This window comes from Balaenoptera acutorostrata, chromosome 11, assembly GCF_949987535.1.
Source record: "Balaenoptera acutorostrata chromosome 11, mBalAcu1.1, whole genome shotgun sequence".
NCBI lineage: Eukaryota > Metazoa > Chordata > Mammalia > Artiodactyla > Balaenopteridae > Balaenoptera > Balaenoptera acutorostrata.
In genome coordinates, this window is record NC_080074.1 from 60,925,976 (window position 1) to 60,939,170 (window position 13,195).

At 49.3% G+C, this 13,195-nt stretch overlaps 3 protein-coding genes across 7 annotated transcripts in view; 2 read left to right on the forward strand and 1 right to left on the reverse strand.

Moving 5' to 3' along the window:
* The first annotated feature begins 242 nt into the window (after nt 1–242).
* On the forward strand, nt 243–7,697 carry DNAJC14 (DnaJ heat shock protein family (Hsp40) member C14). Of its 2 annotated transcripts, XM_007179536.3 has the most exons (8): nt 243–322; nt 858–1,375; nt 1,822–3,287; nt 5,428–5,534; nt 5,742–5,861; nt 6,203–6,363; nt 6,443–6,545; nt 6,741–7,697. In XM_007179536.3, exons 3-8 carry the CDS (start codon nt 1,878–1,880, stop codon nt 6,949–6,951), a joined length of 2,112 nt encoding a protein of 703 aa, XP_007179598.2. In that variant the 5' UTR covers nt 243–322; nt 858–1,375; nt 1,822–1,877; the 3' UTR covers nt 6,952–7,697. The 2 variants fall into 2 exon arrangements, with proteins under 2 accessions (XP_007179598.2, XP_007179599.2); XM_007179537.3 differs by lacking the exon at nt 243–322 and having other exon boundaries at nt 788–1,375.
* Nucleotides 7,698–7,931: 234 nt separating this feature from the next.
* ORMDL2 (ORMDL sphingolipid biosynthesis regulator 2) lies at nt 7,932–10,705 on the reverse strand. Of its 4 annotated transcripts, none has more exons than XM_007179538.2 (4): nt 10,449–10,705; nt 9,343–9,517; nt 9,021–9,172; nt 7,932–8,412 (listed from the first exon to the last, which is right to left on the reverse strand). In XM_007179538.2, exons 1-4 carry the CDS (start codon nt 10,580–10,582, stop codon nt 8,277–8,279), a joined length of 597 nt encoding a protein of 198 aa, XP_007179600.1. In that variant the 5' UTR covers nt 10,583–10,705; the 3' UTR covers nt 7,932–8,276. The 4 variants fall into 4 exon arrangements, with proteins under 4 accessions (XP_007179600.1, XP_007179602.1, XP_007179601.1 ...); XM_007179540.3 differs by having other exon boundaries at nt 9,343–9,842; nt 10,449–10,615; XM_007179539.3 differs by having other exon boundaries at nt 9,343–10,203; nt 10,449–10,615.
* Nucleotides 10,706–10,796: 91 nt separating this feature from the next.
* SARNP (SAP domain containing ribonucleoprotein) overlaps nt 10,797–13,195 on the forward strand; it is a 53,523-nt gene continuing 51,124 nt past the window's right edge. The window contains exon 1 of the mRNA XM_007179541.3: nt 10,797–10,917. Within this exon, the coding sequence (XP_007179603.1) occupies nt 10,882–10,917 (36 nt within the window). The 5' untranslated portion in view covers nt 10,797–10,881. The remainder of the gene's footprint in view (nt 10,918–13,195) is intronic.

Below are 13,195 nucleotides of genomic sequence, written 5' to 3' on the forward strand. Positions count from 1 at the left end.
GGGACAGGGTGGGGGGGGGGTGACATCACGGGGCGGGACCCTCCAACTCTTTTCCCTGTGTGTGGGGGGACCCAGTTTGCCTACGGCTCTAGGCTGGGATCAGAGACCCCCCTCCATAGCAGGGAACGGTCTTGGGTGAACCACAAGAGGTTTGGGGAAAGGTCTCTGAATACTTAGGCGCTGACTCAACAACTAGAAGCTTTCAAAACCCCTACTGGTGTCCCAGCGCCCCCCTACTCCGGCTTGGTTTCTTCCACTTCCCAGAGAATTGGAGTATTGTCTTCTGGAGAACTTGGTGGTCGGGATCGGGGACCCCGGGAAGGTGGTCTTACTGGTCTGGGGGCGCCGACGAGGGGTTCATGGGTAGAAAAACTTGCGGAGCAAAGACGGGGTCTGGAAGGGGGACTAACGGAGAGGCGTGTGCAGAGGAGGGGACCGACAGAGAGGGTACCCAAGCCGGGTCTGAGTGGGGGCGGGGGCGCTTGTCAACGTCGACCGAACAGCTTGGTATGCAAACGAGATGCAAAGCAGCATGCAGATGAGTGCAGTGTTTTTTGGCACTCCGCTCGGGTCCTAAGCCCAGTGGAGCCACGCTCTCAGTCCTCCGGTCCCGCTTCGTGACGGGGACTGAGAGCTGCACCCAGAGGCGCGGATCCGAGCCGTGGGAGCTACAGTTATACGGGGCAGTTCGCCAGCTGGGTCAGGCGCGGGGGCGGGGGCGGGGGCGTGGGGGGGGCGGCGAGGGTTGGTGGGAAGAAAGGGGCAGCGTAGGAGGGCCAGGGCGGGGCCAGGCCCGGGGCGTCCTCCCCTCCGCTCCACCCCCGCATGATACAAAAGGGCCTCTGTCCTCATTACAGCAAGGGATCAGTGCGGTGGCTCCCCTACGCTCCCTGGTTTTGACTGCAAGGGAAAAAGACTGGCTCGGTGGCTTTCCTCTATCTCCCGGTCTCGGCACAAGCCCAAGAATACAGCCAGAGGAACCTGAGACTCTGCCCCCAGTCCGCAGGCACTGCTGCAGCGCCCACTTGCTTCGCTTCCAGTGGCGCAACCTTCGGGGATCCCACTTCAGCACGCGGAGGGCGGCAGCAGAGAGCCCTTTAAGGGGCGGGGCCAGTGCTTCCCCAGGACCGCCCCCACTGGTTCGACTCCGCGCTTGCAGCACTGGCTCGCGCCTCCGCCAACCGCTTTTACTTTTCCTTCCCGTGTCTTCCCCGGTGACCCCGGAAGTGGAAGTAGCTCCAGGTCGGCCGCCGCGGCGGGGACGGAAGGCGGAAGCAGAGAGTGAACGGGAGGCGGAGCCGGGGGAGCTGCTCTCGTAGCTCCCCCTGGCCCTCGGCCCAGCTGCTCGAGGGGGAGGAGTTACCTCCGCTCTTCGGTACGTTACCTTGGTCCCCTCTACCCAGCCCGAGGGTTCGCGGTTGTCTCTGTCAGGGGCAACCACAAGCTCCGCCCCCAGATTTTCCTTAAGGACTGCACGGTCCCCACCCTTTTCTGGCAGTCTGCGGCCCCCTTTCCGGTCGTCTTTCCCTTTTTCCCAAGAGTGACCCCAGGACCACACCCTTTGTGGTACCTCCCTTTTTCCCTGATTCAGCATTATAGCTTTCTGGAGAAAGAAAAAAACAAGGGGATTTGGAGGAGGGAGGAGGGAGCAGGGTTGTCGTTAATGTAGTATTGGCTTTATTGCTGGGGTAATGAATGCCCAAAAGAACTCGGGAAAACAAGGGAGGTGGGTCCGTTAAATATATATCCCCAATTTAAGATTATGTAACCTCTCTCTTGGTCCTATCCTTGATCATCCCCACCTTGATACCTTTGTTACAGGCATCAGAACTTACCATGATGGCTGTGACCTAAAATCCTCAGGAAGCCCTGGGGTCATGGCCCAGAAGCACCCCGGAGAAGGAGGGTTGTGTGGAGCCCACCACAGTGGTGGTGCCTCCCTCAGGACTTTAGGACCCTCTGTGGACCCTGAAATACTTTCATTCTCAGGACTCAGGGACTCAGCTGGGCCTGCTCCTAATGGTACCCGCTGCCTCACAGAGCACTCTAGTCCTAAGTACACACAGCCCCCAAATCCAGCCCACTGGTCAGATCCAAGCCATGGCCCTCCAAGGGGTCCAGGACCCCCTAGGGATGGAGAGGACCCTGATCAGAGTGAGGCATCTTCAGAAGAGTCAGGAGTGGACCAGGAACTCTCCAGAGAGAATGAGGCTGGGTACCAGGAGGATGGGAACCCTTCTTTTCTTTCCATTCCACCTGCTTGTAACTGCCAGGGAACCCCTGGAATCCCTGAAGGGCCTTACTCTGAGGGAGGAGATAGCTCTTCTAGCAACTTTTGCCACCATTGTACCTCTCCAGCTTTGGGGGAAGATGAAGAGTTGGAAGAGGAATATGATGAGGAGGAACCTCTTAAGTTTCCCAGTGATTTTTCACGTGTGCCCAGTGGAAAGAAACCTGCACCCCGGAGACAACGGCACCGCGTTCCAGCCAAGGAGGATACTCGGGAGGGTGGACGCAGAGATCCCAGATCCCCTGGTCGACATCGGCTGGGTCGGAAACGGAGTCAGGCAGATAAACGCAGAGGACTGGGATTGTGGGGAGCAGAGGAACTGTGTCAGCTTGGACAGGCAGGCTTCTGGTGGCTGATCGAACTGCTGGTATTAGTGGGGGAGTACGTGGAAACTTGTGGCCATCTCATCTGTGCATGCAGGCAGCTGAAAGGCAGTGATCTGGACCTTTTTTGGGTCTGGGTGGGAGTCTGGGCAGGGCGGCTGGGGGGCAGGGCCCAGGTGATGTTCCAGTTTCTGAGCCAAGGGTTTTGCTATGGGGCAGGGCTGTTCACCCGTTTTCTTAGGCTACTGGGTGCTTTGCTGCTCCTGGCTCTGGCCCTTTTGTTGGGCTGTCTACAGTTGGGCTGGCGGTTTCTGGTAGGACTGAGTGACCGGTTAGGCTGGAGGGGTAAAGCCACCTGGCTCTTCTCTTGGCTGGCTTCTCCCACCTGGCAGCGGTGCCTGATTCTGCTGAGAGAGAGCAGGCCGTGGCAGCAGCTGGTAAGAATAGTTCAGTGGGGTTGGCTGGAGTTGCCTTGGTTCAAGCAGAGGACCAATAGGCAGGGGAATGCACCTGTAGCTAGTGGTCGCTACTGCCAGCCTGAAGAGGAAGTGGCTCGACTGTTGACCATGGCTGGGGTTCCTGAGGATGAGCTAAACCCTTTTCATGTGTTGGGGGTTGAAGCCACAGCATCAGATGTTGAACTGAAGAAGGCCTATAGGCAGCTGGCAGTGATGGTAAGTACCCTTCCCCTGTTTCCAGTTCTTTGTTCCCATGTTTTATTTTCTATTACAATTTTTGGGAGAGTGGAATAAAGGGAAGGCAGAGTAGAAAGTCAGCTTGAAGATAAAGAGCATCTTTAATTCGTAGGAAAGAGTCATAAAGACTTTCCCCCCCTTTACTATGGGATCTGACTTTCCCTTAAAGTTTTTTGTCATGAGATTCTTTTCCTTAATGAAAATCAACGAACCTGGTGTATTAGACAGTGTTGGACTCACTCACCCTGGAATATCCAGGTGAAATCCCTCTGAGTAGGGTGGAGAAGAGACCTAGTCAGAAAGCCTGGCAGTTCTTCTCTCCTAAATAAATGAGTGTTTTTTGAATACAGGGAAATCCAACTGTCTGTCCCAGTGAGGCAAGTGTGCACTAGTGTGGGAACGTTCAGGGAGTACATGTGAGTGATTATTCCAGGACCAGGTGAGAGAAAACAGCTGTTTCAAGACCAACAACCCAGAGTGGGAAAGGGAAGGAGAATGGGACATAAATCTTGGAGAGGCATGTACATACGTTTTCATGTCATACATGAAAATATGGTTGCTCTTATTGGTAAGGGGGGTATAGGTGGGAGTTGTGACTTATCATACTCGAGGGAAATGGTTTAATACAAACATGCAATCAAATTGCTTTTAGAAATAGCTATTCAGATGTTATTTTTAGATATGCTATTTCTGTACAAGTAAAGCTATTATGAATATAAGTAATGTGTGTAAATTGCATTGGAGGCCTATTTGAGTGTATGGAACTTGACTGGTAAAATATCACAGTGTGTAAATTATCTCAGTGGTTGCATGACACTAAAGGGGAATGGGCATCCAAAGTTTCCATTAACCATTCAAGGCACAATAAAGTACCAGGCCTGTAACTTACCAGACGACTAAATTATCAATAGTTTGGTGGGAAATGTATGTCCCTTAGTGGATGGCCTGGAATATTCTGAGAGTGGGGAACAGTGTTCACACTCAAATTGTTACTAATGGTAGAGCTCTTTTCTCAGCTTCATGTCTTTTAGCAGACATCCTCTCTTGGGGAGTATCATTCAAAAATTCTTATTTTCAACTTCCTTTCTTGAAGTAGAGCTGTAGTAAAGTTCCCTGATCCTCAGTAGACCTGCCCTACTATCCAAAGTTCTCCCTCTTGTTCTGGTCCAGAGTATCTGTGGGCTTCTTTTTTTGGCCGTGCCACACGGCATGTGGCATCTTAGTTCCCCGACCAGCGATTGAACCCATGCCCCTTGCGTTGGAAGCGCAGAGTCTTAATCACTGGGCCACCAGGCAAGTCCCTGTGGGCTTCTTTTATACAACCTTTCACTGCCTTTATTAGGCCCTAAATTGACCATTACCACCCACATTCTGTAAGTTTGGGAATGTGAGAAATTTAACAGCATTCTGTTTACTTGGCCTCAGTCAAGAGACTAGCTTTATCTCTGTTTTTGGTGTATGAGGATGGGAACAATCAGGAAGCTGTAGGAAGTGAGGATATTATTTGTCTTGGAGAAAAGGGTGAAAAGTGGATAAAAAACCTGTGAGGATCGTGGTATGTTATCAATATTTCACTCTTGGGACAGAAAGGCAAACTACTGTAGGAAGTTCTGAGTAGATATGAGAATTTCCTAGTTAGAAAATAGAGTTTGAGTATGTTGGAACTCTTAACTTTATGACTGACAATAAAGTTAAAATATGAGGGTTTAGTATGTGTGTGCCAGGTAGGCACACACATACTAAACCAACCATCCCTGCTTGCCTGGGATTGAAAGGTTTCCTGAGACATGAAATTTCAGTGCTAAAACTGGGACAATCCCAGGCACACTGGGATGGTAGATCGCCATAGTGCCAGATTCTGTGCCATATGCTTCATGTGTATTCTCATTTAATACTCCCCACAATCCATGAGAGATAAAATATTCTAGGTCATATAGCTAATAAGTGACAGAGCTGGGACTTAAACCCAGATCTGTCTGCAGAGCCACAGCAGTTAACCATTAAGCTATATTGACTCTTCAAAAGGGTGGTGACGGAGAACCCTTTGATATGAGGTTATTTTGACCCAAAATAGGGAGAGGGTTGGAATGGATATGTGATGAAATCTGTGTTTTGGTAGGTTCATCCTGACAAAAATAATCATCCCCGGGCTGAGGAGGCCTTCAAGGTTTTGCGGGCAGCTTGGGACATTGTCAGCAACCCTGAAAGACGGAAGGAATATGAGATGTAAGTTGGAGCTAGGAAATTGTCAGGTGGGGTTAATGAATAATCTTCAATAGCAGAGATCATTGGACTTGTGGATGGAGGCTCTCTGAGGCAGAGAGAACTGAGGTGGCTCGTCTAGCTGGCCAGGGGCCTCAAGAAGCCAATAGATCTGTCTCCCTTTGTCCTTCACTCAATACCCTCTGACTTACAAAGCCTTTTTTCTCTCAGGAAGCGAATGGCAGAAAATGAGCTGAGCCGGTCAGTGAATGAGTTTCTGTCCAAGCTGCAGGACGACCTCAAAGAAGCAATGAATACTATGATGTGCAGCCGATGCCAGGGAAAGCATAGGTATGATTTAAATAGGACAGGAGTGGGACAGCGATTGGGTAGCTAAAAACCTTCCTTGTATTGTCGGTAGTTGTGGGATCCTGATGGTAAGTAACAAGACCCTGAGGTTTCTACTTTTGCCATATTGTTAAGAGACTGAGGATTTGAATTAGCAAGAAGAAAAGATAATAGTTCTAGCTTTAAGATAGAAGGTTGAGGGCAGGGTGTACGTAGGCATTTGTAACAACTGAGTCCGTAACCATATTTGTCAGTAATGATGAGATGTCAGTAATGGAGACTACAGCAATGCTCTAGGTAAGCTTGATAGATTATTAAGGAACTGTCCTTTTGTTGGATTGCAGGAGGTTTGAAATGGATCGGGAACCTAAGAGTGCCAGATACTGTGCTGAGTGTAATAGGCTGCATCCTGCTGAGGAAGGAGACTTTTGGGCAGAGTCAAGCATGTTGGGCCTCAAGATCACCTACTTTGCGCTGATGGATGGAAAGGTGTATGACATCACAGGTACACTGTCTTCTGGAAGTATGGGCTCATAGATCCTCAGAACTGTGATATTTTGGCTAATTATCTCTCATGCTTGCAGAGTGGGCTGGATGCCAGCGTGTGGGAATCTCCCCAGATACCCACAGAGTCCCCTATCACATCTCATTTGGTTCACGGATGCCAGGCACCAGTGGGCGGCAGAGGTAGGTGGTATTCCTCTCAATAATCTATCCACTCTTCTAGTTCTGAACATGGTTTCATGACATGCTGTTTAGGACATGTAGGTGTCTCACCCTTTAAGAAGTTTGGGAACTGACTCAGTATATCTTTAAAATAGGTAACATAACCATTTGACTCCAATATCTCTTGCTTCATCATGTCTTCTGTTTTCCTCTCAGAGCTACCCCAGATGCCCCTCCTGCTGACCTGCAGGATTTCTTGAGCCGGATCTTTCAAGTACCCCCAGGCCAGATGTCCAACGGGAACTTCTTTGCAGCTCCTCAGACGGGCGCTGGGGCCACTGCAGCCTCCAAGCCCAACAGCACAGTACCCAAGGGAGAAGCCAAACCGAAGCGGCGGAAGAAAGTGAGGAGGCCCTTCCAACGTTGACACCCCCTCTCTTTCCTCAAATCAATGTCAGGGAGTCAAAAGGGCTGTGTACAGCACAGGATGGAGTTTGATTTGTTTATTTTTAAGTATCTAAAAAAGGGAAAATTTTAAGCTCAAATTGTTCACTCAGTACTTATAGGAAGCCCTGGAACCACTCTCCCTCCTCCACCAGCACCCAGGAACTGAATCTTGTCTTCTGACAATACCAAAGAAATAGGGGGTGGCTAGAACAAAGAACCTAGGGCCTGGACCTGGGCTGGACGATATCTCCCATAGTAGTGTGGGAACTGGGTATTTCCCTGGGGTCTGTATGCCTTTTCTTGTCTTTTGCTTCTACAGCAGATGACACTTTCCCCCCTCTTTTTAAACGTGTCTGTATTATTTCTTGACCCATTTCAGGAGGGAGCCCCCTCCTTTGCCCCAATATACTAGTAAAAAGACAGAACGAGAAAGCATGTAACCCTAATTATAGGAGATAACATAGAGTTCAGAGAGCGGGAACTCTCACCTTGTGGGTAATCACCCAACTTTGTGCTTGTTGCTGCAGGGATGGCCAAAACTAATAATTTTTAAAAAACAGATTCACGCTCTCTGCCCTTGGGTGAGGGGGAAGGATAGAGGGGCTCCTGGCAGCCCCCTTATGATCCAAGGGTTTGTATTTTTTTAAGTTTGTTCATATTTGTATGTACATATCTATTTAAAGCCAGGGGATTATCTTTCTATAAATACATAACTGGCAACCTGTATCTTCCCTCTCTTCTTTGCCCATATAGCTGAAGCCCTTTTTTTTTTCATTTGAGAATCTTTTCCCTCCTAAGTGTTAGCTGAGAGTGAAGGGCACCTCCTACTGGACCAAGGGAGAGGGGACAAAAAAACCTTAGAGAAAGTTTGTAGTTCTGTAAGTCATTGTTGCATCTTTCTTCCCCAGCCTTATGAAGACATCTCCCTACCCTTCCTGCTGACCAAACTGTAGCCATATCTGAAAAAAATTACCTTTATTATAAGGAAAATACACAGTAAAACAGAACTGGAAGGTGGTGGGAGTGGATGATATGGAAAAACTTAATCAAGCAAAAAGCTGCCCAAACATGGCTTCCTGCTGTGGAGAGTGATTTGCCCCTTACCTCACCTGTCTTTCCTGAGTCAAACCTGCTCCTAGCAGGGCTGGGCCCAGGGAACCCCATTTTCCAATGAAAATTTGGGAAAGTTTGAGTTTCCACTGGGAGTTTGGGAAACATAGTTCTCAGGCTTTCAAGATATAGAAGACAGTATAGAAAAAGGAGGGATGTTACAGCCCTTTGTTCCAACGTCCCCAGCCCCATCCCTCAGTATTTGTTGATGCCAAAGAGACGGACCCCATGGAATTGGGGCAACTTGGGCAGCAGTACACTAAGCAGTGAGGCTGTGTTGATGAGGAAATGAGCAGCATCATACTTGGTGTAGAAGCTGGCCAGGAGGTAGCTGGGGAGAGAAGAAATAGGTTGAGTGAAGTTGGCCTTCCCTATCCATATTCAGGCCTTTCCAGCAACTTTCTCTTCTATTTTACATGACCAGTTTTACTGCATGCAGTCCTAGGATATCTGAAAATATTCTAGCTATATTAACAGTATTTACTTTGGGGTTGGGGAGATAATCGGATAGCACCTTTAACTGGAGATTTATAAATTAGTTTGTGGTTTTTTTTAATTATTAACGACAGGTGGCAAATGACAGCTGAAGCGGTTTCAGCCCGTATGACTGTTAGAATCCTTTTTGCTTCCACTTCTCAGTTCTTACAGATTCACGTCAGTTCTGCCTTTATTTAGTCACTTCTTTTGGAAGTGTAAAATAATTTGTTTTACTTGGTGTTTTATCTTTTCTCAGTCCCGTCTCCATTCCCCTACCACCAAGGAGGCAGCAAGTAATGCTTGATTACTGTCTTCTACTTTTTACTGTTCTCTCTAGATTTAGACCTAGTATATCATATCTTCACAGGGTCTAAGTGAGTAGAAGTCTGCTTTTTAAAAGATTCCCTGTGGACCTTTGTACCTGGCTTTTGAAGCATCTCCCGTATCTCCCCCTGGACTCACAGTACAATGGGAGAGATGCTGAGGAATTTTCGGGAAGAGGTAAATTGGAGCCCGTAGTCCATCTGTTCCCAGTGTGTCAGTAACCGAGCCTTTCCTTGGTCAGGGGTCTCAAAGGGTGTCCCTTTCACCGTATGTAGGAAGACATACATAGCCTGGGAGGAGGGAAGGGGGCAGTGTGAGGGGGCAGAAAGCAGTCCTTCAGCCCAAGAAGTATGCTAAGATCCCAAAAGGAAGACAGAAATCCCCCAATAATTGGTGATTTTATTTTGTTTTTGGTTGGGAAAAGCCTGGGGTGGGTAAAAGGTCATGGTTTAGTGCTCACCAAGTTATGGATGACGTTGGTCAGGGTCCAGACAACAGGAATGCTGAAGAAGGGGATGCTGAGTAGGACCACATGCAGCAGTCCTACCAAGATGATGTAGGCCAGCCAGATGCCCCGGCTATTCATCACTCGAGTGTTGGGGTTCACTTCGCTGTGTGCCACCCCCACATTCATCCTACCACAGCGGGGGATCAGGCAGGAGTCCAGCTTAATTTCCTCTCAACCCCTCTTTGAGTTTGTTCTTCGAAGTTGTCCCCTGAATAGCCCAAATCCCCCGGACTCTATTGGGAATGAGAGAACTTCCCCATCATGCACAAAGGAAAAACTGAAGACTTGGGGAAAAAAACTTAGAAGGCAAGAAGAGTCCTCTCTACATCTTAGAGACATACTATGGTAATCTTTCTTCTGATCCTTACACTTCAGCTGTAACTTGAAGGAGTAAGCATAGGCTTGGTGTGCTTCAAGGAGCAAGGGAAACAGAAGTATGTCACTTTACTTTCCTGAGGAAGTTAATAAGGAACCATGAAGACATTAGGTACACCCAAAATTCCAGAAGAGGGTCATGGGAAACAATCAAGGAACCACTAAGGAAGGTTGAGGGGGTAAAGCTACCTTTTCTAATCTATTCTAACCCCACCTTTTCCTCTGGGGCTTGCCTCTCCTGTGTCATCTCCTTGGCACGTAAGCAGGCAGCATCCTAATTCTTTCTCTCAAGCGTGGGGTGCTGCAAGAATGTGCCCAGGGCTTTTGCACTGAACTAGGAAGGGACGTGAGCTGAGCGTCTCGAGAGATGGAGCCCTAGTCCCGACTCCAGGGCGGCTCTGATCGTCGGAACTTGGCCGTTTTAAAATCGTGCTCGCCCTAAAGTTGATGACACCTGGTTAAGAAGCAGCTCTGGCCCGCCCTCTACCTAAAATTCCCTAAACCCTAGTGCTGAATCCGCCCCTTGCTCCCCCAGGCTCCCTCTCTCCTTCGTCGGCTCCCCTCAGGGATGTCCTCTTCGCCCCTGTCTCGGTCTATCGTTCTCCGCCGCTCCACCTCCCCCCACCCCCTTTCGCTTCCCACCATTTTTCCTTAGTACCGCTTCCCAGTCCCCGTAACCCTACCTGCCAGCTTCGGAAGCCCGTCCAGCTTGGGGCGCGGCGCTTGCTTCTACACCTGCGGTCTCCAGGAAGCAGCGGCCCCGGCCCATCTGCGCTCTCCCTATTGGTGAAGCGGAGTCAGCGTCGCCACCACCCATTGGCTGGCGGTCCGCCACCGGGACGCACAATTGGTCACCATTTCCGTCCTTCGGGATGTGCCGAACCTGCCCTTCTCCAGGTCCCAGCTTTTGAGAGAGGTGGGGAAAGCCGCCTGGAGGAGTGAGGGCGACTCCAGCTATTGACTAATGGAAAGAGTTGATGGTAGGAGGCGGGAGTAAAAGCCACAGCGATTGGCCGGCCGTGGCTGTCGGTGCCGAGGCGGGAGCTCCCGGAGGCGGAGGCGGAGGCTGAAGCGGAGGCAGCGGGTGGGGGCCTGGCGGAGTGAAGGGGTACCAAGATGGCGACTGAAACGGTGGAGCTCCATAAGCTGAAGGTACCGTGAGGCGGGGAGGGCCGGGTCGGACTTTTCCGGAGACTGAATTCTGCCGGCTGGTTTGCGCCTTTTCCTTGCAGGCTCTTCCATGTCGTTTTCCGGCTCCCGCCGTAGTTCTGTTCTTTTGTGCCTCCCTTCTTCCCCACTACGCCTTCCCTAATTTCCCATTTCTCCTCACGGTTTTACTGTATCTTTACTTGTTATTCGGCTCCTTCCTCCACTGTGGTGTCGTCCGCCACTTCCTCATCGTGTTGTGTAAGTGCCTTCAACCTGTTCTCTCTTTTCCTTTCTCGTCAGACTGCATTACGTCAGTGGTCCCCTCCTCTTGGACCCGTGCCGGGCCTGGGACCCCTTTTTCTTCCCTGGGTTGATGCTTTCCAGTCTCTTGTCCAAAGCTGAGATTCACGGTAGCAGATGATGGCAGCTTCGTGTATTCTGCCTGTCTAGGTCTCAAACTTGATCCAGAAAATGCTTCCCCCTCCCTTTTTTTTAGGTGGGGTGACGCCCCCGGGGCAAACTTGGAAACCTGAGGAGAGCCCCCCGAAGATGGGCCTCCCCCTTAGAGGCCTGAGGTTTAGGAGACCTTAAGAGGTAGTGAAGGCACAGATACCTCAGGTTGAAAAGTTTTTCGAGTTCTCTCAACGCTGTTCTCCGTCCGCCAGCCTTCCCCCAACGTGCCCTCCACCACCCAAGAGACAAGTCACTCAGGGCTGTAATATTTTGGGAAAACGTTTCCAAGGTTAGGGTTACCTCTGTCCCATTTCGTATCGCGGACGGACCCTGCATCTCTTGGTCTCACCGCTGGGTGACAGTCACAGAAGCCGGTTTAAGTTGTGTCTTGGGAATCTTAATAGCTGTTTCGTGTTTAGATTATTATTTTCCTGGAAGAAAAAAGTAGTTTCTTTTAGGGTGAATTAAGAGAATATCTCGATTAGTTGTACATTTGTGGTTTCACAAGTAGTTTTCCCATCACGTGTTTCGGTCATGTTTTGGTCACATCCCGGCAACCTTTGACAAACCAGGCTGATTTAGGCCAAGCTGAAAACTGATCCTTTAAAGTTTGATGAGCTTTAAAAAAAAAAAAAAAGTATAAGGAGAGTAAGGGCAGAGAGAGGTACTTGTAATCACTTATTAGTTGACACGAATTAGACTCTCTGTGAAAGTTGCTAGGTTTCTTGCTTTTGGATTCTAAGCTGTACTAGTGGGGTTTTGTGTTATCCTGGAGTTACTGTTAACTTGGTGGTGCTGAAGTGTGTAGATTGTATCAGTGGTCTGCTAATAGGATGACAAGTAGAAAAAGTTGAGCAACTACTCCATTATATGTATGCTTACTTGTATAAATTATGTACTACTATAGCGTTATGTATGTTATAAAATATACATAGAAAAGGAATTTTTGAATGAATGGGATAAAAAGGAAATATGAATAGAAGATCTAATACTTTTTTCCTATTAGTTCCAAAATTTTTATTTATTTATTTATTGCTGCATTGGGTCTTCGTTGCTTCGTGGGGGCTTTCTCTAGTTGTGGCGAGCGGGAGCTACTCTTCGTTGTGGTGCGCAGGCTTCTCATTGCGGTGGCTTTTCTTGTTGCGGAGCATGGGCTCTAGGCACACAGGCTTCAGTAGTTGCAGCACGTGGGTTCAGTAGTGGTGGCGCGTGTGGGCTCAGTAGTTGTGGCGCACAGGCTTATTTGCTCTGTGGCATGTGGGATCTTCCTGGACCAGGGATCAAACCCGTGTCCCCTGCACTGGCAGGCGGACTCTCAACCACTGTGTCACCAAGGAAGTCCCCTTATTAGTTCCATTTTTGAAACCCCTAGAGTAAGTCACCAGCCTTATGAGTTGCCTTTATGGATTTTATGTTGGTTTGTGGAGTTCCACCTTACATAAAAATCTGTATTTGTCAGTTCTATATTAAATTTGATTTTGGGGCTTCCCTGGTGGCGCAGTGGTTAAGAATCCGCCTGCCAATGCAGGGGACACGGGTTCGAACCCTGGCCTGGGAAGATCCCACGTGCCGCGGAGCAACTAAGCCCGTTCGTCATAACTACTGAGCCTGCGCTCTAGAGCCCGCGTGCCACAACTGCTGAAGCCCGCACGCCTAGAGCCTGTGCTCCACAATAAGAGAAGCCACTGCAATGAGAAGCCTGCACACCGCAGCGAAGAGTAGCCCCCGCTCACTGCAACCAGAGAAAGCCCGCACACAGTAACGAAGACCCAACGCAGCCAAAAATAAAAATAAATAAAATAAATAAATTTATTAAAAAAAAAAAATC